This window comes from Capricornis sumatraensis, chromosome 8 (genome assembly GCF_032405125.1).
Source record: "Capricornis sumatraensis isolate serow.1 chromosome 8, serow.2, whole genome shotgun sequence".
In the NCBI taxonomy this organism is placed as follows: Eukaryota; Metazoa; Chordata; class Mammalia; order Artiodactyla; family Bovidae; genus Capricornis; species Capricornis sumatraensis.
The window spans coordinates 60,036,237-60,064,182 of NC_091076.1; the positions used below are offsets into that span (position 1 = coordinate 60,036,237).

The window sequence follows — 27,946 nt, forward strand, 5'->3', positions numbered from 1 at the left end:
CCAACTTTTACCTTTTACTTCTCTCACTTCAACTTTTCTTCTTTAGGGTCTGAGCCTAAATATCACTTTCTCTAAGAATTTTCCTTTGACTACCTCCCAGACAGGAGGCTGAAATATACTTGTGTGCTTCCTTCACCCGCTGCCTGTCTCAGGACTTGAATTACTACCTCATGTCTCTGTCTCCTGCTGGATTATATTCGTGGAAGCCAGGACTGTACATTTTTTCTTGGCTGCTCTAATCCCAAATCTCAATTACTATACATATAATTAAAAACATGAGGAATGAGGGACTTCCTTGGTGGTGAGTGGTTGAGACTCTGTCTTCTGATGCAGGGGGTGTGGGTTTGAACCCTGGTCGGGGAGCTACGATCCCATATGCCTGCCTTGTGGGCAAAAAACCAAAACACAAAACAGAAGCAATATATAACAAATTCTATAAAGATTTTTAAACTGGTCCACACACACAAAAAAATTCTTAAAAAAAATGAATAAGGTCTGGGCTGAGGTTCTGGAACTCATCCGTTGGGTTTTAGAACTCATACTCTGTAGTATCTGGTCTTCTGAATGGGACGAACTAAGTAGGATACAGTCAGGAAACAGTTTTTCTCCTTCTGCTGCCCTCCAGGACACCCTGTCAGGTAGTGCTCTCTTACCCTCTCCTGAGAGGCACCTCAGGTAGATACCACACTCTTTTAGTCCCTTTGAGGCGCTCTAAGCACAGATTCTCAGGCAACAAGTTGTTCTGTCCTTTGAAATCAAAACTTCTTCCTTGTTCTTCCACTCTTCTAATCTAAAAGCTGTTCTGACAACTCCAGAGCTGAAGTAGGGAGAGGACCAATGAGATGACAAGGGGCGAAGGCCTTTGTACTTAGCTGATGCTCTTTCTGGCCTCTGGCTTTGTCCTAATGCCTGCTCTTTTGTGGGAGGGGTTAGTGGGTCCTCCAGGTATCTCCACCTTACTACATACTGCCCTAATGAAGGCCGCTGCGCTCTTCTCCTGACTTTTTGTTTTTTATTTTTATTGGAGTATAGTTGATGTACAATGTTGTGTTAGCTTCTGCTGTACAGCAAAGTGAATCAGTTATCCACATACATGTTGTTGTTCAGTCACTAAGTCCATGTGACCTCATGGATCAAAGCATAATGGGCTTCCCTGTCCTTCACTATCTCCTGGAGTTTGCTGAAACTCATGTCCATTGAGTCAGTGATCCCATCCAATCATTTCATTCTCCATCACCCACTTCTCCTCCTGCCCTCAATCTTTTCCAGCATCAGGGTCTTTCCAATGAGTCGGCTCTTTGCATCAGGTAGCCGAAGTATTGCAGCTTCAGCTTCAGCATCAGTCCTTCCACTGAATATTCAGGACTGATTTCCTTTAGAATTGACTGGTTTGGTTTCTTTGCAGTTGAAGGGACTCTCAAGAGTCTTCTCCAGCACCATAATTCAGAAGTATCAGTTCTTCAGCAATCAGTCTTCTATATGGTCTAAATCTCACATCCATATATGACTATTGGAAAAACCATAGCTTTGACTATACAGACTTTTGTTGGCAAAGTGAGGTCTCTGCTTTTTATATGCTGTCTAGGTTTGTCATAGCTTGCCTTTCAAGGAGCAAGCATCTTTTTAATTTCACGTATATCACCCTTTTTTTTTTAGATTATTTTCCCATAAAGGACATTATAGGTATTGAGTAGAGTTCCCTGTTCTTATTATTTATTATATATAGAGAGTAGTGTGCACATGTCAATCCCAGTCTCCCAATTTACCCCTCCAATCCCTTTCCCCACTGGTAACCGTAAGTTCTGTATCAGTGACTCTGTTTTGTAAGTTAAGTTCATTTGTATCATTTTTTTTTAGATTCTACATGTAAGTGATATCATGTGGTATCTGTCTTTCTCTGTCTGACTTGCTTCACTTAGTGTGATAATCTCTAGGTCCATCCATGCTGCTGCAAATGGCACTATTTCATTCTTTCTATGGCTGAGTAATATTCCATTATATGTAAGTACTACATCGTCTTTATCCATTCACCTCTCAATGGACGTTTAGGTTGCTTCCATGTCTTGGCTATTGTAAATAGTGCTGTTATGATCACCAGGGTACATGTATCTTTTTTAAGTGAGTTTTCTCTGGATATATACCCAGGACTGGGATTGGTGGGTCATATGGTAGTTCTGCCCAGGTAGCTCAGTGGTAAAGAATCTGCCTGCCAAGTGGGAGATGAGGGTTCAATCCCTGGGTCAGAAGGATCCCCTGGAGAAGGAAACGGCAACCCACTCCAGTATTCTTGCCTGGGAAATCCCATGGACAGAGGACCCTGGCAGGCTACAGTCTGTGGGGTCACAAAAGAGTTGAATATGACGTAGCGACTAAACAACAACAATGGTAGTTGTATTTTTAGTTTTCTAAACCACCTTATTATTCTCCATATGGTTGTACCAATTTACATTCCCACCAACAATACAGGAGGGCTCCCTTTGTGCCATTTATTGTTTGCAGACTTTTTGATGATGGCCATTCTGACCAGTGTGAAGTCATACCTCATTGTAGTTCTGATTTACATTTCTGCTGATTTCTTGCTATAGCTCCAGCCTCTCCGTTGGAATTCTTCCTTCCTTCATAGCTGAGGTCCCTTCAGATGTTCAGCTACCCTCCAGAGTGTAACTATCCCACAGCTGATGAAAGTATGGCTACTCCAACTGCTGGTCTCTCGTGCTCATTCAGCCATCAAGCACTGCTCCAGGTAGGAGGCAGATGGCAGTCCTCTTGATCTCTAAATTCCAGGTAACATGTCAGGCTCAATTCATGCCACCTTAGTGGCAGCTGGGGTTGGCTGGCATGTTTCTACTGTTCACCAGGCTGAGCCATAGGCTCCCAGCTCCCGGCACCAGAATTCTCTCCAGAAGGTTCACCTGAAGGGCCTCTTACTTGGTTTCCTGTGAATGCCTTTGGAACAGTCTTTTCCTCTGACACTCACACCACTGCCCCATCACCTTCTCTTAGATAGTCTGAGGTGGGTAATGGAGTTGAAGGTCCAAGATCATTTTGGCCATCTCCTAAGAAGTGCTGCTTTAGATCGTGGGGATATTTATCACTCCCTGTTTTTCACTCTGAGGCTTTAGACAAAATTGCCAGGCACAGATGAGGTCCTGCTTTGTATCCAGTTATACCTGTCAACCTCACTGCCTGCTCTAGTTTAATATGAAGAATTTGAAGATGCATTAAGAAGTCAGACAGAGAAAGACAAGTATGATATCACTTATATGTGGAAGCTAAAAAACAAACAAGTGAATCTGACAGAGACTCACAGAGACATAGAGAACAAACTAGTGGTTACTGGTGAGGAGAGGGAAGGGGGAGGGACAGAATGGGGGAGGGAATTAAGAGGTACAAACTACATGGATAAAATAAATAAGCTACAAGGATATGTTATACAACACAGGGAATATAGCCAATAGCTTATGGTAACTATAACTGGAGTAGAGTATAACATTTAAAAATTGTAAATCACTATGTTGTACACTTGAAACTTACAGACTGTACATTAACTATGCGTGCTAAGTCACTTCGATTGTGTCCGACTCTTTGTGACTCTATGGACTGTAGCCCACCAGGCTCCTCTGTCCATGGGGATTCTCCAGGCAAGAACACTGGAGTGGGTTGCCGTGCCCTCCTCCAGGGCATCTTCCCGACCCAGGGACCAAAGAGATGTGGATCTCTTACATGTCCTGCATTGTTAGGCAGGTTCTCTACCATTAGTGCTACCTGGGAAGCCCACATTAACTATACCTCCAAAAAGAAAAAAGTTAAAAAAAAAAGAATATGAAGATACAGAACACTCAGGAGATGTCTAGGAGACAGATAAAAAAATGTCACAGAACTCTGCTTCTCATGTTGGAGGATATGGATAGACAGACACTAGAAGTCATAGCATACCCATCTTGAACATCAATTTTCATATTAAAACACACACAGATCTGTCATGAAGTAAAATGAACAATTTTGGAGGGGGTAAAAAACAGAAGCTTTTAAATAAATTTAGTTTACCATCAGCCACTTTATCTACGGATTCTAGGGATGGTACATGGAAACACTTGAGAATTTTTTGAGAGAAGTATTTTGGAGATAGTTGAGTCCTTAAAAAATGGGTGCTACCCTTCTGGAAGTTGTCAGGAATACTGTCGAGGCAAATGGAGAAACACTGTAGAGAAATTAGGTCACCTTGACTGCTCCATAAACCAGCTGAGAGAAACTTTCTAAGCCTTCTTTTTAATACTGGTTACTTCTGGTTACTCTTGAAAAAGCAGGTCTGGATCTCTAGATCAGGAGCAAATACCAACAGAGTTTTCGTTTGAGTATGATTTTCTGTGTGTTTGTTCTTTCGAAGATTGCCTGAGCTATGTTTGTTGTTTCTGTCTGCCCAACAGCAAAACAAAAAAAAACACCTTGAAAATAACTGGGTCATTTGTAGTGGCATGGATGGACCTAGAGTCTGTCATACAGAGTGATGCAAATCAGAAAGAAAAAATCAAGCGCATATATATATCCATATGGAATCTGGAAAAATGGCACAGATGAGCCTATTTGCTGGCAGGAACACAGATGAAGAAGCAGAGAACAAACTTTTGGACAAACCAGGGGAAAGAGAGGGTGAAATGAATTGAGCAGCATGGACACATATATACGCTGCTGCTGCTGCTGCTGCTAAGTCGCTTCAGTCGTGTCCGACTCTGTGCGACCCCACAGACAGCAGCCCACCAGGCTCCCCCGTCCCTGGGATTCTCCAGGCAAGAACACTGGAGTGGGTTGCTATTTCCTTCTCCAATGCATGAAAGTGAAAAGTGAAAGGGAAGTCGCTCAGTCGTGTCCGACCCTCAGCGACCCCAAGGACTACAGCCTTCCAGGCTCCTCCGTCCATGGGATTTTCCAGGCGAGAGTACTGGAGTGGGGTGCCACTGCCTTCTCCGCATATATACACTACCATGCATAAAATACCTAGTGGGAGAAAGCTCTGCAACACAGGGAGCTCAGCTCCTCACGCTGTGATGACCTGGAGGCGTAGGAGGGGGTTGGGGTGGGAAGGAGGCTCAAGAGGGAAGGAATATATGTTTACTCATAGCTGATTCACATTGTTGTACACAGCAGAAACTAACACAACACTGTAAAGCCATTATACACCGATTATAAAACAAAACAAACAGAAACACCTTGAAAACAAAATATTAAGTGCCTGTAAGGAGCAAGCAAGAAGAGAGCCATGAAAACTGGCCTTCTCACTCCACCACAAACCTCAGAAGACTCAGTAGATGGGGTAGATTTGAAGGAGAAAAGAGAAACAGGCAGAATATAAAGTGGGTGGCTGGGCCCTAAGGTGAAACCTTTAGGGGCCTAAAGAACGGAAGACTTCATGGTTTCTTAGCACAAAACAAAACATAACATAACAGCCTCCAGCGATTTACGACCTCTGTTGAGCAAGCCAATTGCACTGGTAGAGAACAGCTCATCTCTAAATTTAACTTCCAATTCCCCCAAGAATTCATAGTCTTATGATGTACCTGGTTTTCCTTCCAATGCTATTCAGTAATGTGAATCAAGTTGCATGTGCTATTTTAATATGATGCCTACCTTTCTTAAGAATCTTCTTCACTTTCACATAGTTCCCCTGTTTGACATACTCATGAAGCTGTGCTTCCAAGGAGTCATTTCTTAAGGAACCAAGCTGAACAGGACAGGGGACTGGAAGGTGAACAGCCCGAGACATCCTGTTTCAAAAGAAAGCAACATACTTATTTCTAACTGAACCAGAAACGCAAGGAAAAAGGTTTGATTCTTTCACATTTCTTTCACTTCTTGTCCATTTTCATTTATAATGAATAGGATTGGGGGACAAAGACCCGGAGCTCCTGAAGCGGGGGATCTGGGTTTGATCTCTGGTCGGGGAACTAAAATCCTGCATACCTTGCTGCTGCTGCTGCTAAGTCACTTCAGTCGTGTCCGACTCTGTGCGACCCCAAAGACAGCAGCCCACCAGGCTCCCCCATCCCTGGGATTCTCTAGGCAAGAACACTGGAGTGGATTGCCATTTCCTTCTCCGATGCATGAAAGTGAAAAGTCAAAGTGAAGTCGCTCAGTTGTGTCTGACTCTCAGTAACCCCATGGACTGCAGCCGACAGGCTCCTCTGTCCATGAGATTTTCCAGGCAAGAGTACTGGAGTGGGGTGCCATGAGGCATGGCCAAAATTAAATAAATAAAAATAAATTTAAAAAATTAAATTTTATTCTCAATGTTACTGTTGAAATTGAAGAACTCAATATTTTTGTCAATTCCTGGGAGTGAAAATGGAGAAGGCAATGGCAACCTACTCCAGTGTTCTTGCCTTGAGAATCCCAGGGATGGGGGAGCCTGGTGGGCTGCAGTCTATAGGGTCGCACAGAGTCAGACATGAGTGAAGCGACTTAGCAGCAGCAGCAGGGAGTGAAAAAGTGATGATACCAAGAAGTAGAATTAGAAATACACATTTATTGCATCATCAAGACCATTAGGAGAGTATTAACTTGTGAGTGTGTGTTTTGTTTTGGCCTTGAGGCTTATGGGATCCTATTTCCCGGACCACGGATTGAACTCGAACTCTTGGCAGTGAAAGTGTGAAGTCCTAACTGCTGAACTACCAGGGAATTCGCAGGAGGGCATTCACTTTGAAAAGTTAGGGGACTTCTTTGGGGGTCAAGTGGCTAAGACTTGGCACTCCCAATGCAGGGTGCCCAGGTTTAATCCCTGGTAGGAGAACTATATCTCACATGCCAAGACCAGAAGATCCGGCATGTTGCAAATAAGACCCCGTGCAGCCAAAATAAATACAAATAAATATTAAAAAAATTCTGCACCACAATGACTCTTGTCCAAAAAAGAACAAACAGTATACAAATGCAGACATTTATGTAGAGGGTAGACAGTCTGTGGATTGGGTTCAGAGTTCAGACTCTGAAGTTCTCAACCTGGCTGTGTCACTTCCCTTGTGTGACCTTGAAGAAATTATTTAACCTTTCATGGGCCTCAATTTCCTCATCTATAAATGGGAGTACTCTGTAAAGTGCTTAGAACTCGGCCTGGAACCAAGGAACTGTCTATAGTTGTTAGCTGCTGTTATGCACACTAGAACCTATGCACACTAGAATGGTAACTGCACCATTTCACATCACCACCAGCAGTGAAAAAGAGTCCCAATTTTTCCAGCTCTTCATCAATACTTAATTCTTGTTTTGTTCTTTAAATAATAGTCATTTTAGAATGTCCCTGATGGTCCAGTGGTCAAGAATCCACCTATCAATGCACAGAACCTGGGTTGGATCCCTGGTCTGGGAAGATCCCACATGCTTTGGGGCAACTAGGTCCCTGGGCAACAACTACTGAGCCCACACTCTACGAGAAACCCTCCCACTGCAACAAAGTGGCCCCCATTTCCCCAACTAGAGAAAAACCTCCAGCAGTAACTAAGACCCAGTGCTGGCAAAAATAATTATTTTAAAAGTGATTTTAACATTGACCTTTAAAAAATTTTTATTTATTTGCATTTACACCAATATATGACATTTTGACATAAAATATTCAAATCTTCAGACCTGCTTGTTTCATACGTTTCCTAAAGCTGCAAAAATTAAGCGTCGACTGTTAATCATGTTTATGCTAACTTCCACTTCCTATGTACTTTTCAGTTTACCTCCTTTTAGAATTCTTTTCCAGTCATCCTCAGAGATTCTCTTTTTTAAAAAAATACCATTGTAGAGTAATAGCGTTTAAAACGGTTCTGAACATTACTAAAGCATATTTTTAACCAACCAGCTCCTGCAACTACTTAATCGATAATTCCCCCTGAAAACTGCAGCTAAAGGAACATTTCAGTACTGTAAATTTGGCCGACTAACCCAGTAAGACTCAAGAGAAGACACTTGAGAGTCCCTTGGACTGCAAGGAAATCCAACCAGTCCATCCTAAAGGAGATCAGTCCTGGGTGTTCTTTCGGAAAGTGAAAGTGAAGTCGCTCAGCTCAGTCGTGTCCGATTCTTTGCGACCCCACGGACTGTAGCCTACCAGGCTCCTCTGTCCATGAGATTCTCCAGGCAAGAATACTAGAGTGAGTTGCCATTTCCTTCTCCAGGGAATCTTCCCGAACCAGGGATCAAACCCTGGTCTCCTGAATTGGAGCCAGACGCTTTAACCTCTGAGCCACCAAGACTGATGCTAAAGCTGAAACTCCAATACTTCGGCCATCTCATGCAAAGAGTTGACTCATTGGAAAAGACTCTGATGCTGGGAGGGATTGGGGGCAGGAGGAGAAGGGGACGACCGAGGATGAGATGGCTGGATGGCATCACTGACTCGATGGACCTGAGTTTGAGTGAACTCAGAGTTGGTGATGAACAGGGAGGCCTGGCGTGCTGCGATTCATGGGGTCGCAAAGAGTCGGACACGACTGAGCGACTGAACTGAACCCAATAATTAAACGCATTTCGAGTTGCCCTGGTGGCTCAGAAGGAAAGAATCTGCCCCCAGTGAGGAGAGAGCCTGGTTGGACTCCTGGGCTGGGAAGATCCGCTGGAGAAAAAATAGACTACCCACTTCAGTATTCTTGGGCTTTCTTTAGTAGCTCAATTGGTAAAGAATCCACCTGCAATATAGGATATCTGGATTTAGAAAATCCCCTGGAAAATGATAAATGCTACCCATCCAGTAAACTCGCCTGAAAAACCCCACTGATTATAGTACATGGAGTCACTTCTCCATATCTGCTGCTGCTAAATCACTTCAATCGTAACCGACTCTGTGAGACCTCACAAACAGCAGCCCACCAGATTCCACCGTCCCTGGTATTTTCCCAGGCAAGAGTACTGGAGCAAGGTACCATTGCCTTCTCCGACCCGTACGTAATCTTAACCACACAGATGCACAGGCTTACTAAACCTCTACTACTAAGTCATTTCAGTCGTGTCCGACTCTGTATGGCCATAGAAACAGCAGCCTTCCAGGCTCCCCCGTACCTGGGATTGTTCGAGGTAAGAACACTAGAGTGGGTTACCACTTTCTTCCTTCAATGCGTTAAAATGAAGTCACTCAGCCATATCCGACTATAAAAGCTTCTCCGTGCAAGGAGTATTAGAGTGGGATACTTTTAATTTTCTCTGTACGAGGTTTAAGTTAACACCATATAATTTCTTTTATTAAAACTCGCATATTGTCAGGGGAAAGCGCGAACGCAGTCCCCCACTACCACAAATTATGCAGTCGAGTTTCCCACATTTGGGGAAATCGCAGGGGTCAGCACATCCGGAGTGCAATGGATAAGCCTCGCCCTGGGAAAACCACCTTCGTGATCATGGTATCTCCCCTGCCAGGTAAGTATGAGTTGACAGCCCTGCCTGCCGACTCAGCCTCACGTTCCAAACACTTCGCACTTACGGTCACTCTCTTCACCGCAACTCTACACCCTCACTTACGAAATAACGGCTTCTCCCAACTATAAAGGCCTGAAGAGCACATTGGCAGTACCGCAATATTTGCAAAATAATACAAATGCTTCATAGTACATGCTGAACAGGGCCAGCCGACGCCGAGCTCATTTACATACTCCGCGCACCTTAGTGACGTCACTCCGTAGCGCCGACTGTACCGGGGCCTCGTGATAGGCTGACTGACAGTCACGGAGGCGCTCGGGGCCTAATCCCCGGTGCCGGGAATGTGACCCACCTTTGTGACAGAAGAGATTGTAGGGAGGCGATGAGCTTTGAGACTGGGTGGGGCGGGAATAGTCGGAATTATCCAGGTGCGCCTAATGTAATCAACGGCCCTTATAAAGAGGAAGCAGGAGGCAGTTAAGAAGGCAGCTGTGGTGGCGGCGGCAACAACAGCGACGACGGTGACAGAGACGGAGGAAACAGAAGATGGCTGATTTCTTGAAAGGGCTGCCTGTCTACAACAAAAGCAATTTTAGTAGCTTCCATGCCAACTGTCTCTGCAAAGCCTCGAACCGACGTCCACCAGTCTACCTGCCCACTCAGGAGTACCCGTCTGAACAGATAATTTTGACAGAAAAAACAAACATTCTTTTGCGCTACCTACAACAGCAACGGGACAAAAAGAATGCCGCCGAGAAGAAAGACCAGCAGCAAGTGAACCTCGAGGCCGAGAGCTGGGCGTCCCCGTGCAAGATCCCACGGATCTACAGCCAGGACTGGGACGACTGGGACGAGGACCCTTGAAACTCACGGCCCCACTCAGACACCTCCTGTGCTGGCTGCTGCTCGCCTGCCCGCCGGCCTGCCCACACCTTACCGTTCACACCACTTCCAGTATGATAAAGCCAATGTATTTATTTTCCTTGTGTTTTTATTGATGTTGTAAATTTAGCAACTTATGATTAAAGGGGATGTCAGACCCACTAGTGTGATGTTGGTAGGTGTTTTTTTTTGTTTTTTTTTAAACAAACAAATTGTTATTCGCTGCCACCTCCTTCAGTTCCCCCTCCTCTTGTTCCCTAGTCCTCCTCTGGAAAACTGGAGCCTCTCTTCCAGGGTCTAGATTCGGGGCCCTGCTGCAGCTGGTCCTCATGGGTGGGGGCTCTTCTCTTGGTTTCCATCTACTGGTCCGGGTCTTAAACACTTCGCCTTGTCACAAGTTCCTCAGGGACTTAACTCTGCCCAGACCTTGCTCTGAACTTGACTAAGTGGGAGAAGTCAGCTCTTGTTGTTCAGTCGCTAAGGCACTGACTCCATGGACTGCAGCATGCCAGGCTTCCCTGTCCTTCACTATCTCCCAGAAATTGCTCAAACTCATATCCATTGAGTTGGTGATGCCATCCAACCATCTCATCCTCTGTCGTCCCCTTCTCCTCCCGCCTTCAATCTTTCCCAGCATCAGGGTCTTTTCTAATGAGTCAGTTCTTTGCATCAGGTGGCCAAAGGACTGGAGCTTCAGCTTCAGCATCAGTCCTTCCAGTGAATTCTCAGAGCTGATTTCCTTTAGTATCCACTGGTTTGATCTCTTTGCTGTCCAAGGGACTCTCAAGAGTCTTCTCCAGCACCACAGTCTGAAAGCATCAATTTTTCGGCGCTCAGCTTTCTTTATGGTCCAACTCTCATATCCAAATATGACTACTGGAAAACCCATAGCTTTGACTATACCGAACTTTGTCAGCAAAGTGATGTCTCTGCTCTTAAATACGCTGTATAGGTTTGTCACAACTTTTCTTCCAAGGAGTGTGTCTTTTAATTTCGTGGCTTAGCCTTTTCATTCCTTCTGGAGCTATTTCTCCACTCTTCCCCAGTAGCATATTGGGCACCTACCAACCTGGGAAGTTCATCTTTCAGTGTCCTATCTTTTTGCCTTTTCATACTGTTCATGGGGTTCTCAAGGCAAGAAGGCTGAAGGAGTTTGCCATTCCTTTCCTCAGTGGACCACGTTTTGTCATAACTCTCCACCATGACCTGGCCATCTTGTGTGGCCAGAGCATGGCTCATAGCTTCACTGATTTACACAAGGCTGTGATCCATGTGATCATTTTGATCATTATAGTTAAGTATCATCTCCATATCTTGAAGATCTAAGTATTTTTGTCAGGGACTAGTTTGGTGCACCATTTCCACCCTAATAAAAGGAGCTTTCTCATCTGGAAAAAATTAAAAAAGGTGGTGGATGGAAGGTTGATGTCAGCAGATGAAAAATTACTGGTTTTGAAAACACAGAAAGAGGACCATAAGGCCAGAATGTATAGAAATAGCCTCCTACAGTCTTTCCCACAGAATAAAGAAAACAGCTCATTTCATTCTTAGAATAGTTAAAGTTTACTTTTAAACCATTTTTAAAAAATTCATTCAGTTGTGTTTGACTCTGTGACCCCATGAGCTATACAGTTGATGGAATACTCCAGGCCAGAATACAGGAGTGGGTAGCCTTTTTCCTGGAGAAGGCAATGACACCCCACTCCAGTACTCTTGCCTGGAAAATCCCATGGACGGAGAAGCCTGGTGGGCTGCAGTCCATGGGGTCGCTAAGAGTCGGACACGACTGAGCAACTTTACTTTCACTTTTCACTTTCATGCATTGGAGAAGGTAATTCTTGCCTGGAGAATCCCAGGGACGGGGGAGCCTGGTGGGCTGCCGTCTATGGGGTCGAGCAGAGTCAGATACGACTGAAGTGACTTAGCAGCAGCCTTTTTCCTTCTCCAGAGGATCTTCCCAGTCCAGGAATTGAACCCAGGTCTTCTGCATTGCTGGCAGATTCTTTACACGGGAAGCTGAATTGAACTCTTTGAAAGTGCATGGATTAGCCCAGCAGATCTGTCTATCCACATAATATTCCTCAGTTGATACTAGAAATCGGCTGCTCCCTTGCTTCCAAGTGAAGTGAAAGTCACTCAGTCGTGTCCAACTCTTTCGACCCAAATTCTCCAGGCCAGAGTTAGAATGGAGTAACCTAATTCTCCAGGCCAGAGTTAGAATGGAGTAACCTATCTCTTTTTGAAAAGAATTTCCCAAACCAGGGATCAAAAACGCAGGTCTCCCGCATTACAAAAAAATCCTTTACCGACTAACACACAAAAGAAGTCCAAACCAGATTCTCCACAATGCAGGAAAATTGCTTATTGCTTCAGCCTCATAAATCCGAAAACAATCACAAAAACAGGAAAGTTAAAAGAGCTCCAAAATTAGCATCTATGTCTTTCCTTGCACAAACCACGCCAGGGAAAAGCGCGAACGCAGTCCCCGACTACCACAAATTATGCAGTCGAGTTTCCCACATTTGGGGAAATCGCAGGGGTCAGCACATCCGGAGTGCAATGGATGAGCCTCGCCCTGAGAAAACCACCTTCTCCCCTGCCAGGTAAGTATGGGTGGGAAGCTTTGTCTGGGACGTCACCCTCGAACTCAGCACACAAGAGTTATGGTCAATTATATTCCAAGCTATTTCGGCCTTCGATGGGAACCTGAAGGATTATTTATTTGACAGTGACCAGGATACATCCTTTGGACGTTCAGGGGAAATTCTACCCGGCGAAAAACGAAATCCAGCCAGCAGCCACCGCTCCCCTTATCTACATATCCCCACCTCTTGTCCCTTGTCATTTGACGTCACTGCTTTTGGACAAGCGTCTAGTTCGTTCTAGCTCTGCCTGGCGCCGACCCCAAAGACCAAGTGTAGCTGAGATTTTTCAATTCTTCGTCTTCACAGACAGACGAAAAATTTGGTGGAGCTTCGTTACGGGTGTGGAGTCCGAGCAGCGTGCGGAGGGCAGAGCAGGGCACGGCGGGGGCGCGGCCCTCACAGGAAGAGGGTCGCAGGATCGGTTGCTGAGTCTGAATCGCCGCTCCACTCAGTAACTAGGTGATACCCACAAGTCTCTCTCAATCACCGTTTCCCAAAAGTGTAAAGTGGGAATAATACTGCATGCCTGCCTTACAGGGTTTCTGTGAGAGCTGAAGAGAATGCGCGTCAAATGCGACCTCCAGCCTTGCCACCCCACCCAAGCCATTGCTCTCCTGGACAGGCGTCCGTGTCGTTGGGGTCACAAATACGACGTCTACAACATTCAAGTCTTGCAGTTCTCAGCGCAAAGGCAAGCAGCATCTGGCCTGGATTGAGTAACAAAGCGAGTGCTCCTCTGTTCTTTTTAGACAGCGAAAATTGACAAGGCACTGTGTTTTTCTTTCTACCCTCGCTGGCTAGGCGCTCTGGGCAAAACAACTCTGCAGCAACTAAAAATAGCGTTAAGGGTTTAGTAGAGCGCGGGAGGCAAACCTTTTCCTCTATTCTATTAGAGTCTCTGGCCCAGCCTGAAAATTACATTGGAATACACAGTTTAACAGGACAAAACCATACTTTTATTTAACTGAAGTTTATCTGACACAAGAGCCCTCATAAGGATGAAGACCTAAAGAAGTGGAAACCTAAATGTTTTTATATTAAGTTGAACAAGAGAGAGACAATTGTGGAGAAGCACGTAGCATACATGCGGAGGTTAAAAAAGATAATGATTTTAACAAGACTTGTTTGTGCAGAAATCTCTGGGCGTTATCCCTCTTCTCTGGAATATTTCTTTCCCCTGTGTTAGAAAGGGAGGCCAGACCACTCTTCTTACATATTTGCTGTTTTTTAGTGCTTTGGGCTTAAAAATAATCCTTATGCCACAGTGACACAGTTGGGAGTGGCATATTTTGCAACCTCTTGGCAGTTATTTTCCTCTTAGTCTGTATGATTTTATAAGTGCTTTGTTTTGTATTTTGGGAGGGTATTTTTATTTATTACAATAGTGATAAAATTTCCCCTGTAGGTAATCAGGAAAATACAGAAAATCATTTAAGATGCTTAAAGGAAATGTATCAAAATGCAAAGTAACATATATTAGTATAACACACAAGAATGGATTAATGTGTTTTTCCTACATATTCTGAAACATGACTATAATATTGGGTTTCCCTGGTGGCTCAGGGAAACTTTAACCCTAATTATATACATCTATTGCCCAAAGTATGTTCGTACATTTTGATCAGGAAATGTCATTTAACTGTAGAAAGTAAGAGAAAGACAGTGTCCTGTGCACATGGTATTTATTATATAATTACAAAAAAATCAAAATCACCCCCAAATTCTAGAATCAAAGCAGCAGGGAAGTGGAGTATTAAATATACAATAGTAAGAACATGAAAGGCACATTATATTAAGTGAACAACATGAAAGACAAAAGGTTAAGAGGAAAAAAAGATAGGAAATGGTACGTATACCACGACTGCAATTTTGTAAAAATGTATATCCTTAAGGAAAAGTACTGTAAAGAAGTGCACTGAAATGATATCGGTGTAACAGGTTGTGAAATACAGGGGGCAGACTTTCAATAATATTGTTAGACTCTTTTTTCTTCATAATGAGAAGACCAAGTCCTGGTGGAACCACTATAAGAAATATGTGGCACCATATTTAGTTCTAAACACAGGCTTTAGCATCAGATACTCTTAGGTTCAAATTGTGATTTTACCATATTTTAGGTATCTGTGCTTGATTTTACCCTCTCAAAACAATGATAATTACTAGTGCATTCAACATGCCAGCAAATTTGGAAAACTCAGCAGTGGCCACAGGACTGGAAATGGTCAGTTTTCATTCCAATCCCAAAGAAAGGTAATGCTAAAGAATGTTCAAACTACCGCACAATTGCACTCATTTCACACGCTAGCAAAGTAATGCTCAAAATTCTCCAAGCTAGGCTTCAACAATACATGAACCAGAACTTCCATGTTCAAGCTGGATTTAGAAAAGGCAGAGGAACCAGAGATCAAATTGCCAATATCCACGAGACTATAGAAAAAGCAAGGGAATTCCAGAGAAACATCTACTTCTTCTTCACCGACTATGTTAAAGCCTTTGACTGTGTGGATCAAAATAAACTGTGGAAAATTCTTTAAAAGATGGAATATCAGACCAACTTACCTGCCTCCTGAGAAACTCATATGCAGCTCAAGAAGCAGCAGTTAGAACCAGACATAGAACAACAGACTGGTTCAAAATTAGGAGAGGAGTATGTCAAGATTGTGCATTGTCACTCTGCCTATTTAACGTCTATGCAGAGTAAATCATTCGAAATGCCAGGCTGAATGAAGCTCAAGCTGGAATCAAGATTGCCAGGAGAAGTATCAACAACCTCAGATATGCAGATGACACCACCCTAATGTCAGGAATCGAAGAGGAACGAAAGAGCCTCTTGATGAAGGTGATAGAGGTAAAGTGAAAACAACTGGCTTAAAACTCAACATTCAAAAAACTAAGACCATGGCATCTGGTCCCATCTTTAATGGCAAACAGACGGGGAAACAATGGAAACAATGATAGACTTTATTTTCTTGTGCTCCAAAATCACTGCAGATGCTAACTGCAGCCGTGAAATTAAAAGATGCTTGCTCCTTGGAAGCAAAGCTATGACAAACATAGACCGTGTATTTAAAAGCAGAGACATTACTTTGTCTACAAAGGTCTGTATAATCAAAGCTATGGTTTCTCCAGTAGTCATGTATGGATGGGAAAGTTGGACCATAAAGAAGCCTGAGCACCAAAGAATTAATGCTTTTCAACTGTGGTGTTGGAGAAGACTCTTGAGAGTCCCTCGGACTACAAGATCAAACCAATCAATCCTAAAGGAAATCAACCCTGAGTATTCATTGGAGTGAGATGCTGAAGCCAGTACTCTGGCCACCTGATGCAAAGAGCTGACTCACTGGAAAAGACTCTGATGCTGGGAAAGACTGAGGCTAGAAGAAGGGGACAACAGAGGATGAAATGGTTGGATGGCATCGCAGACTCAATGGACATGAGTTTGAGCAAGCTCTGGGAGCTGGTGAAGGACAGGGAAGCCTGGTGCTGCAGTCCATGGGGTCGCAAAGAGTTGGACATGACTGGGCAACTGAACAACAATAATAATAATTATAGTGAATATATGTCCATATGTGTGTGTATATATATATACACATATTAATATATTGACACACAGAATAAAACAGCTCGTGACCAACTACATCAAGGCCCCAGATAAGCCAGGGTGGAGAGGCGCAGCCCGCCCCTCCGCAGAGCCGGTGTTTGGAGCTCCTGCACTCCTGGGGAGGGGCAGCACCGGCACACACCCACCTCTCTCAGACCATGGCTGCCTCTGCCAACTAAGACGTTCTGTCCCAACAGACATGGCGCTCAGTCTGTGAGTCTCACCCCATCTCTGAATTTCCACTTGTATCTTTGCCTCATGGGAGTCAAAGAGAGAGTGTGTTCAGAAATATAATGTGTGGCAGTAATTTCTGAAAGCTGCCTTTTGTTATATAAGCTCACTGAGCAGGTCTGACGGTTAAGAAGTCCATGGTGCTGACAACGGAATCTAAATGTCTATTACCAGCCTGAGCAACTCTATAGACACTCTACACACACACACCCTATGTTTCGGGGAGCCAAACCCATTCTGAGGCACTTCGGATGTAACACTGGCCCTGGTTTTACATTTCCCATCCACAGGGCTCTGCAGTATAAAGCATAGTCACTCTACTTAGCCACCTGCTAGATACTGTCATCCACAAAGTGTGACCCAGCCCACCTCAGTTATATGTTATAATTTCATTATTGATCTACCATTCTAATTTCATTCCAGATGGTTTACTGTCCATGGTATTGCTGTTTCCATGAATGCCAGGCTGGCCACAGCGCTGAGTCCTCTATGACTGTGTCCCCCCAAGGTATGCTTTCACAGACATTCTAAGGCTGTTCTTGCTATGCTGAGGAAGTCTTTTTCTTTAAAAAAAATTTTTTTATTGGCATATAGTTGACTTATAATGTTATATTAGCTTCTATTGTACAGCAAAGTGAATCAGTAATACATATACATAGATCCACTCTTCTTAAGATTATTTTCCCACATAGGCCATTACAGAGTATTGAGGAGAGCTCCCTGTGTTATACAATAAATCCTCATGGGAACTTCATTTCTGATGACCACTTTGCCTACTCCAGTATTTTCAACATTCACAAAGTATCCACGAGTTTCTATGAGTGCTACTCATGATGAAAAAAAAACAAAAACCTGTTCTCAAGTTGCTGCTGCTGCTACTAAGTCGCTTCAGTCGTGTCTGACTCCGTGCGACCCCATGGACAGCAGCCTACCAGGCTCCTCTGTCCGTGGGATTTTCCAGGCAAGAGTACTGGAGTCGGGTGCCATCGCCTTCTCAGTCTCAAGCTGTTACTCATATGAAACTAGTCACTTACAGCCACCTAAACTTAAGGTGCCAGCAACTAGCCTAAGGCATTGGAGATACTAAGGGTAATCATGTGGAGACAGAGTCTCCCTGTAATAAATAAGATCACAAACTGTAGAGGAAATAGACCTGCAAGAATTAGAGGAAAAAAGTAATGAGCACCAATCAAAGGGTTAAGGACCACATTATGACTGAAGGATCCTATACACCTTTGTCTTTGTGGACCCTTCCTCCATGAAAAACGTATTAATATAAAAAGATTACATTGTTATATACATTTTCTTCCACCTAAAAATTCATCTTTTTTTCTTCTGATTTTAAAAGAAGCACCTTATGCAGCACTGTGCCTTCAGTACCGAGAGTAATGTTTCAGTCCATCTTAGATTCTGTGGCAGTTGGGGTGGATCCCAGGCAGCTACGATAAGTGAGAGCTGAGTGTCAAAGGTTGATGAGGGAAGGCAGGGCATTCCAGGAAGGGGAAGCATGTTATAGAAGTAATACAGCAAGACCTCCTGGAGACTTTTTCAAAATAAGGGAGAAATGATGGCAGAATATAATGTGAACAACATGTAATTTTACAAGTTTTGGTAACCACATATAAAAGGCTAAAAGAACTGAAAATAGTTTTAATAACATGCTTTTCTTATCCCCATACACCCAAAATGGTATATAACTGCAAAATATAACCAGCCTAAAAAAAACTGAGACATTGTAACACTCCAAAACTAAAAACGTTCAAAACCATTCAGGTAAACTCAGGTCCTAAAGCTCAGACAGCTGAAGTTAAATAAATAATCCTGACAAAACCCAAAAGGCCTGTACCTGGCAGAAGAACGTTTCATAGTGGTTTAGTATTTAAGATCTCTATTTCACTACGTCTGTGTATTGTACTCACCACCACCCACCTACCTTACGTGATAACCCCTTCAGCATTAGAGATGAGCCACTAGACCCCTTCTAGAAAACATCTTGAGCGATTTGTCTTTAAGATACAAAGAGGACAGGGGAAAGCACCAACACAGTCCCCCAGTACCACAAATTATGCAACCGAGTTATCCACATCTGGGGAAATCGCTGGGGTCAGCTCATCTAGGGTGCAATGGATGAGCCTCGCCCCGGGAAAACCACCCGACCCTGGTTATCTTCCCCGAGGCTGACCTTGGCACTACCCGCTGCTGCGCACACCACTATATTAAGGTCTGGGTCACTCCTGAAACGATTCCAATCGACCTTTATCTTAGCGATCCAAATAAACATAGTTTCGAACTATATTTTAGTATTGTTAATAGATAACCCCATATTTCCGGGGAACGCAGTTCCAAACGCCCTGAGCCATCCCTGTGCCTACACCACCGCGCCCCCTGCCGGCCGCTTCCTCCAACAACTCGCCGCGCCCGGATCCTTTCCCGACAGAAACCCACCGCGTCCCAAGGCAGGCTAACTGAAGGTCCCCGGATCTCCCAGTGTGGAGTCCCATGGGGCACATCCACGCGGAAGAGTTGTTCAGTCGTCAGTCGACTTCATCCTTGCCTGGCTCCCAACGCTTCAGACCAGATCAGGGAGAGGAGCCGGGCATCCGACTCGAGAATATCTTGGCTACGGGCTTGAGGCTGGACTCCGGTGTTCAAGCTGCACGATTCGAGATAAGCTTCTCCTCTCAGAATCAGTTTGTGCAGAATGAAGAGGAAACAGCTAGTGAGATCCCTCACTGAGCGCAGGCCTCACCCAGGCTTTATCTCCTGCCCCTGCTCTGTTCACATCCCCCATCCGCCTCTCAGAATGGGCAGAATCCTCAGGGAATAGACGGAGTCCATCCCTACCGTTGCCCTCTGGATTTTTCCTTTCTCCTCATCTCTGTGTTTGGCTAAGTTATATATATATATATCCTGTTTTGTCGCTATTCTATTCTCCCAGCATTTTATGTTTTGAACCAAGGTAAGTTTCTCTTGCCTCCTGACTACTTATTGACAGAGGGGAGTCTGACCTTTCAGGTCTCTAGATTCTTCAGACTCTAGATACCATGTGACCCACTAGCCCCTCAACCGTCTCATCTTCCTCCTGCTTCAGCAGAGCACAATTCCTGCATGTGGTCCCAGATCCTACTCTTGGTCTCCCCAGCACTGCTGGAGGAAGTTGTGATCCTCCTACCCCAAATTCATGCAAACTGCAGTCACATCTTCACTGCTATTTGGCATTCTTCTTATACACATCTTTTCAGTCCCCTCTACCCTCATGTTTTAAACCTCCACCTAAATCAGTGCTTCTCAGTGACTATGCCACTGCTCTCAAGGGGTGATTTTGAAAGTTTGTGGGGACATTTCAGTTTCCTTGGGTAGCCAGGCCAAGCATTTGCATATTAAAATACTTTATTATAATATTTTATGTCTCCTTCATATTAGTTAGAACATTTATATCAATTGTGGGGGAACTTATATAAATTACATTTCTAGGAACATCTTGAATATTCATATTTTCCATGAATATACTATGAACAGTAAAGGAAATATTACTATTTGTTATAAAAAGGGACCCTAAGGTTTTACAGAATTGAGAACCACAATACTAATCCAATCACACCCATTCTTTTTATAGGAGTGAGAACAATTTAGCTTCTCCTTTATTTCAAAAGTACAAATAAATGCTTTCCCACCAGTGTTTCTCAAAGTGAAAGCATCAACATCATCTACTGAACCAATGTTTGGCTATGAGATCTGAGTGTCACCGTGCCATCCTCCAGGGGATCGAGAGGGGATCTTCCCCACCCAGGGATCAAACCTGCATCTCTTATGTCTCCTGCATTGGCAGGCGGGTTCTTTATCACTAGCGCCACCTTGGAAGCCCCTCATTCCACGGTTCGCTCCCAATTCCCTCCTCTAGGATCTTAGCCCTTTCCGCTGACCTAGCTTTAGCACTTCTCCTTTCAAACATATACAAGTGTCCCTTATCGAGAAAATAAACTTTTTTCAATTCCACAGTCCCCCTGCAGTACTATTCTCTTATTTTTCTTCCCTGGATCTTTAGAGTTAAGAATTCATTGGTTTACTCAGTAATTAACCTCCAATTAAAATAAATAAATTAAAAAATAAAACAAACAAAAAAAGAATTCATTGGTTTAACATCACATTTATGGAGGAGCTCCTACCTGTTAAGACACTATTCTGTGGCTTTACAGATATTATCTCATTTAATGCTCAACAATTACTATGTAGGCTGTACAAACAAAAAAGAACAGAGAGTCTTTTGCTCATCAGTGAATTCTACAAGGATGTATTAACCTGCTGCAATCACTGACCAACAGCGCACTCTGTGTATCAGAAGAGATTAAGGCGATAAAAGGATGAAGCACTCTGTGCTCAGGACCTAGGAAATTAAGACAGTAAAAGGATACTCTGTGCTTTGGGCAAACAGGCCCTGAGATAGGTGTATCTCAGGAAGAATTTTAATAAACCCAGCTTCTTGCTGTCTTCCCATACAGAGAAAAGCCCTGAAGTCATTAATTTGTGATATCTGTTCTTGGTAAACCAGCAGTAATCCTTTACCAAGATACCTACTTGACTGCATTCCCCACCAAAAAACATCATACATAAACTAGCCTCTCTCTTGACTCTTCAGAGCAGTTTCTCAGAGCTACTGAGAAGCTGCTTCCTTGGCTATAGCCCTCAGTAAGACCCTGGTGCAAATTTAACTCACAGTGCTTACACTGTGCACTTTTCTTTCTATAGGCAGTTGGCACTATTATTGTCCATTTTAGAGATGAAAATGAGGCAGAAGACAGTTAACTAATTTACCTAAAACCACCCAGTTAAACAGTAGCAGAACTAGTGAGTTCATGCTCTTAACCGCTACACTCAGTGGTTTATAGACTGGTACACAGTTGACCCTTGATCAACATGGGGTTCACTTATATGTGGATTTTTTTCCATAAATAAGTACCACAGTACTACAGGACCTGAGGGTGTGGATACAGAAGAACTGCAGATACAGAGAGTCAACTATAAATTATACACAGATTTTTGACTGCATGGAGGGTTGGTGCCCCTGCCCTTCACATTTTCAAGGGTCAAACCCTCATTACAGTTAGGGGCTACTAACCTGTAGAGAATATCAGGTTAGAAAAACTGGGAGTATTCATCTCCCCAGAGCAAAACTGGAAAATCCTCCAAAAGTTACAGTCTCTTTGGCATCAGAGAACCTAGGAGAACAAAAGATTAGGATCCTCTCAATGTGATGTGGCGGAGAAGGCAATGGCACCCCACTCCAGTACTCTTGCCTGGAAAATCCCATGGACACAGGAGCCTGGTGGGCTGCAGTCCATGGGGTTGCTAAGAGTTGGACACGACTGAGCGACTTCACTTTCACTTTTCACTTTCCTGCACTGGAGAAGGAAATGGCAACCTACTCCAGTGTTCTTGCCTGGAGAATCCCAGGGACGGGGGAGCCTGGTGGGCTGCCGTCTATGGGGTCGCACAGAGTCGGACACGACTGAAGCGACTTAGCAGCAGCAGCAGCAATGTGATGTGGTCAGTGAGACAAAGGAAGGTATTCTCAAGCCATGGGACCAAGGGCAGTTTCCAAGATATACTGATTGTTTAATTTGAAGCAGTCTTCAAACTGATCACCTTGGCCTTCACTCCAGCCATGAGGAATTAATGTGGCCAACACATATTATACTTGTTTTCTTGCCATTTCCCCCTCCTCCATCAAAAGCAGAAAATGACTGCCTTTTTTCCAAAGGTCACTACTGCCTACTGATTTTGAAAGTGCTCACCTCTGCTCTTTCTCCAGCTTTTCTTCAGGAAGGTTTGTTCTCCTCTCTTGTTCCCTAATTGGGGCAATTCTGCAAAGCCCAGTCCTTGACTGTTGTATTTCTCAGCGTGCATGCTCTTTCTTCAGAAACTGATACCACCTCCCAGATGTCTCCCCGGTGCCTCAGTGGTAAAGAATCCACCTGCCAGTGCCGGAGAAATGGGTTCGATCCCTGGGTTGGGAAGGTCCCCTGGAGAAGGAAAAGGCAACCCATGCCAGTATTCTTGCCTGACAAATCTCATGGACAGGGGAGCCTGGCGGGCTATAGTCCCTGGGGTCGCAAAAACAGTCAGACGTGACTTAGCAACAAAACAGCAAATAACAACTACTCAGCAAGGCCCGTTCTATAGCTTGCTTCCACATCATCATTTCATACCTTTACGTCTCAGCCCCAGCAGAGGCAGGGCAGCCACACCCACGGCCTGGGCTGCTGGGTACCTGAATGGCCTGCCATCTCTCCAGCATAAACAGCCGAGAGCAGACTCCAGACAAGCGAGAGTGAGTGCTAACTGCACACTGCAGGGAGTGGGAACGGCAGAGCGTCTTCCGGACTAGACTCCCCACTGACCGCGGCCAAAGGGAGGGCTCTGCTGCCACGGACTGCCACTCGGGAGAGCCGGGCGACGAGCTGCAGACTGGGAAAGCAACTCACGGATCTCTTCACAGACACAGCTGCGTGACCTGGGCTTTTTACTGCATGAACTCGGTAATCACCATACCTGGCCTACCCATCCGCGTTTATTTCTCACTTCCCAAAACACTTGTTCTTGCATTTACTTCTCCAAGTAAAGTAGCACCACTCCTTTAAACAGTAGCACATTTGATTTTTAAAGGAGGATGCGTACGTGCATGTTCAGTCGCGTCAGTTGTGTCCAAGTCTTTGCGACCCTGTGGACCGTCAGGCTCCTCTGCCCTCTCCAGGGGATCTTCCCGACCCAGGGATCGAACCTGGGTCTCTTATGTCTCCTGCATTGGCAAGCAGGTTCTTTACCACTAGCACCACCCAGGAAGCCCTTTAAAGTAGGGATGTCATCCTAAAAGTAAGTTTTAAACTCATACAATCTTTCATTTACATAATGAAATCACAAGCTCCCATCTGACCTTGAATTTAAAAGATAGGAAAACAAGAGTCAAAACAGAAAAACATGTTTTGGGAAAGAAGTTTTGATTTTAAAAGTTACCATTCAGCCTTTGGGCAAACTGAAGAGTCCAAAGGAAAAAAATCATTGTAAATATGTATTTTATGGTGTTAAAAAAATTTCCCCTCCCCCACCCCTGTGGTTTATTCATTTATTACCATTTCATCCCCCCCGCCCTTTAAAAAATTTTATTGAAGTAAAGCTTATTTGCAATGCGGTGTTAAATCCTGAAGGCTTTAAAAATTAATAGTCATAAATGTCTAGACACAAACTATGATATATTTTTAACTTTAAAGAAAAAAAATTAGACTAGGCTATCCATCCTACACTATAATCACAGTATTCACTCATCCAACATCCTCTTATTGAGCCTTCATTTACTGTTTTCAAGGCATTTTCTTTGGAGCTAGAAAATCCAAAGTGGAAAAAAAATAAAAAAGAAAATCCCTGCCCTCTTTATTCTGGTGACCAGCCAGTGAAAAGCACAGGAAGAGAAGGACTAACATAAAGGAAAAAATCGTAATAAAAGGAGACCTAAGTAAGTCCAGTACTCTTGCCTGGAAAATCTCATGGACGGAGGAGCCTGGTGGGCTGCAGTTCATGGAGTCCCTAAGAGTCAGACACAACTGAGCGACTTCACTTTCACTTTTCATTTTCCTGCATTGGAGAAGGAAATGGCAACCCACTCCAGTGTTCCTGCCTGGAGAATCCCAGGGACGGGGGAACCTGGTGGGCTGCCGTCTATGGGGTTGCATAGAGTCGGACACAACTGAAGTGACTTAGCAGCAGCAGCAGCAGAAGTAAGACCCAGAAAGAAGGCTGAGGGCTGAAAAATTGATGCTTTTGAACTGTGGTGCTGGAGAAGACACCACATGATGCATCATCGATTCAAGGGTCATGAGTCTCAGCAAACTGCAGGAGATAGGGACAGGGAAGCCTGGCATGCTGCAGAGAGTCAGATGGGACTTAGCAACTGGACAACAACGATGAACAAGGTCAGTTTTTCATTCTAATCCCAAAGAAAGAAAAGTCCAGCTTTCATTCCAGTCCCAAAGAAGGGCAAGGCCAAAGAATATTCAAACTACTGCACAACTGCAGTCATTTTACATGCTAGCAAGATAATGCTCAAAATCCTTCAAGCTAGGCCTTAACAGTACATGAACCAAGAACTTCCAGAGGCACAAGCTGAATTTAGAAAAGGCAGGGGAACCAGAGATCAAACTAGCAACATCCATTGGATCATAGGAAAAGCAAGGGAATTCCAGAAAACCATCAACTTCTTTTTTTCATAGACTATGCTAAAGCCTTTGACTGTGTGGATCACAAGCTGTGGAAAATTCTTAAAGAGATAGGAATACCAGACCACCCTACCTGCCTCCTGAGAAACCTGTATTCAGGTCAAGAAGCAACAGTTAGAACCAGACATGGAACAACAGACTGGCTGTAAATTGGGAGAGGAGTATGTCAAGACTGTATATTGTCACCGTGCCTATTTAATTTCTGTGCAGAGTGGTGGTGTTAGTCACTCAGTCATGTCTGACTCTTTGTGATCCCATGGACTGTAACTCACTAGGCTTCTCTGTCCAGAAGGTTTCTCCAGGCAAGAATACTGGAGTGGGTTGTCATTCCCTTTTCCGGGAGATCTTCCCAACCCAGGAATCGAACCTGGGTCTCCCACATTGCAGGCAGATTCTTTACCATCTGTACGTGTACACAGAGTACATCATTCGAAATGCCAGGCTGAATGAAGCTCAATCTGGAATCAAGATTGCCAGGAGAAATATCAACAACCTTAGATATGCAGATGACACCACCCTAACGTCAGGAAGCAAAGAGGAACTTAAGGTGATGAAGGTGATAAAATTAAAAAGCTGGCTTAAAACTCAACATTCAAAAAACTAAGATCATGGCATCCAGTCCCACCACTTCATGGCAAATAGATGGGGGGAAAAATGGAAACAGTAACAGAGTTTGTTTTCTTGGGCTCCAAAATCACACGGATGGTGACTGCAGTCACAAAATTAAAAGACAGCTGCTCCTTGGAAGAAAAGCTATGACCAACCTAGACAACGTATTAAAAAGCAGAGACATCACGTTGCCATCAAAGGTCTGTCTAGTCAGAGCTATTGGTTTTCCAGTGGTCATGTACGGCTGTGAGAGTTGGACTATAAAGAAGGCTGAGCGCTGACGAATTGATGCTTTTGAACTGTGGTGTTGGAGAAGACTCTTGAGGGTCCCTTGGACTGCAAGAAGGAGATCAACCCTGAAGATTCATTGGAAGGACTGACGCTAAATCTGAAGCTCCAGTACTTTAGCCACCTGACGCATGCAACTAACTCACTGGAAAAGACCCTGATGCTGGGAAAGATCGAAGACAAAAGGAGAAGAGGCCAGTAGAGGATGAGAGGGTTGGATAACATCACGGAGTCAATGGACATGAACTTGGGCAAACTCCAGGAGATAGTGAGGATCAGGGAGGTCTGGCATGCTGCTGTCCATGGGGTTGCAAAGAGTTGGACAGAACTTAGTGACTGAACAACAACAAATAGGTGCTTTATAGTATTATATTAATTTCAGGTGTACAACACAGTGATTCAATATTTTTATAGATTATATTCCAGTTTCTTGGACTCCAAAATCACTGTGGGCGGTGACTGCAGCTATGAAATGAAAAGATGCTTGCTCCTTGGAAGAAAAGTTATGACAAACCTAAACAGCATATTGAAAAGAGAGACATTACTTTGCCTACAAAGGTCCATGTAGTCAAAGCCATGGTTTTTCCAGTAGTCATGTACGGATGTGGGAGCAGGACAATAAAAAAGGCTGAGTGCCGAAGAATTGATGCCTTCGAACTGTGGTGCTGGAGAAGACTCTTGAGAATCCCTTGGACAGCAAGGAGATCCAACCAGTGAATCCTAAAGGAAATCAGTCCTGATTATTCATTAGAAGGACGGATGCTGAAGCTGAAACTCCAATACTTTGGCCACCTGATGCAAATAACTGACTCATTAGAAAAGACCCTGATGCTGGGAAAGATTGAGGATAGGACAAGGAGATGACACAGGATGAGCTGGCTAGATGGCATCACTGACTCAACGGACATGAGTTTGAACAGGCTCCAGGAGTTGGTGATGGACAGGGAAGCCTGTGGTTCTGCAATCCATGGGGTCGTAAAGAGTCAGACACGACTGAGTGACTGAACAACAAAAAGGAAAGTGGAAGTCGTTCAGTTGTGTCTGACTTTTTTGTGACCCTTGGACTATACAGTCCATGGAATTCTCTAGGCCAGAATACTGGAGTGGGTAGCCTTTCCCTTCTCCATGGGATCTTCCCAACCAGGCATCGAACCCAGGTCTCCCGCATTGGAGGCAGATTCTTTATCAGCTGAGCCACAAAGGAAGCCCAAGAATACCGGAGAGGGTAGCCCAAGCCTTCTCCAGGGGATCTTCCCGACCCAGGAATAGAACTGGGGTCTCCTGCATTGCAGGTGGATTCTTCACCAGCTGACCTATCAGGGAAGCCTAACAATAAAGATTATTACAAAATAGTGGCTATATTGCCCCTGTGCCATACAATTTATCCTTCTTTATTTTATACATATGAATTTGTACTCGCATCTATACCTATCTTGCCCCTCCCTCCTTCCCTCTCCCACTGGTAACCACTAGTTTTTTCTCTGTGTCTGTGAGTCTGCTTCCTTTCTGTTATATACACTAGTTTATTTTTTCAGATTCCACATATAAGTGATAACAGAGTATTTGTCATTCTCCATTGGATTTACTTCACTAGCATTGTATACTCTAGGTCTATCTATGTTGTTGCAAATTGCAGAATTTCATTCTTTTTTATGTTTCATTAATATTCCATTGTGTGTGTATATATCTATATCTATATAGATACAAATATATAAATCTTTATCCATCATCTGTTGATAGACACTTAAGTTGCTTCTATATATTAGCTACTGTAAATAATGCTGTTATGAACATTGGGGTGCATGCTATCTTTTTGAATTAGTGTTTTCATTTTCTTTGGATATATACTGAGGAATGGAATTGCTCTATCATATAGTAGTTCTATTTTTAACGTTTTGAGGACCCTCTATCTTCCACAGTGGATGCACCAATTTACATTCTCATTAAAGGTGTCCAAGGGTTCTCTTTTCTCCACATTCTCCCCAACATTTGTTATTTGTAGTCTTTTTGATGATAACCATTCTGACAACTGT

The 27,946-nt window shown here is 43.9% G+C and overlaps 1 protein-coding gene, 1 non-coding gene and 3 pseudogenes across 4 annotated transcripts in view; 1 reads left to right on the forward strand and 4 right to left on the reverse strand.

The window, feature by feature from the left end:
- TEX14 (testis expressed 14, intercellular bridge forming factor) overlaps nt 1–5,761 on the reverse strand; it is a 108,938-nt gene extending 103,177 nt beyond the window's left edge. For all 3 annotated transcript variants that reach the window (XM_068978404.1, XM_068978403.1, XM_068978402.1), the window contains exon 1: nt 5,626–5,761. In XM_068978404.1, the coding sequence (XP_068834505.1) occupies nt 5,626–5,761 (136 nt within the window). The remainder of the gene's footprint in view (nt 1–5,625) is intronic.
- A 3,473-nt stretch (nt 5,762–9,234) lies between these two features.
- LOC138084850 (U1 spliceosomal RNA) lies at nt 9,235–9,398 on the reverse strand. Its single transcript, XR_011145257.1, has one exon. It is a non-coding gene; the product is annotated as a U1 spliceosomal RNA (small nuclear RNA).
- Nucleotides 9,399–9,936: 538 nt separating this feature from the next.
- LOC138083569 (DET1- and DDB1-associated protein 1 pseudogene) lies at nt 9,937–10,254 on the forward strand (annotated as a pseudogene).
- A 2,479-nt stretch (nt 10,255–12,733) lies between these two features.
- On the reverse strand, nt 12,734–12,883 carry LOC138084896 (U1 spliceosomal RNA; annotated as a pseudogene).
- A 5,891-nt stretch (nt 12,884–18,774) lies between these two features.
- Nucleotides 18,775–18,918, reverse strand: LOC138084919 (U1 spliceosomal RNA; annotated as a pseudogene).
- Between the last annotated feature and the right edge of the window lie 9,028 nt (nt 18,919–27,946).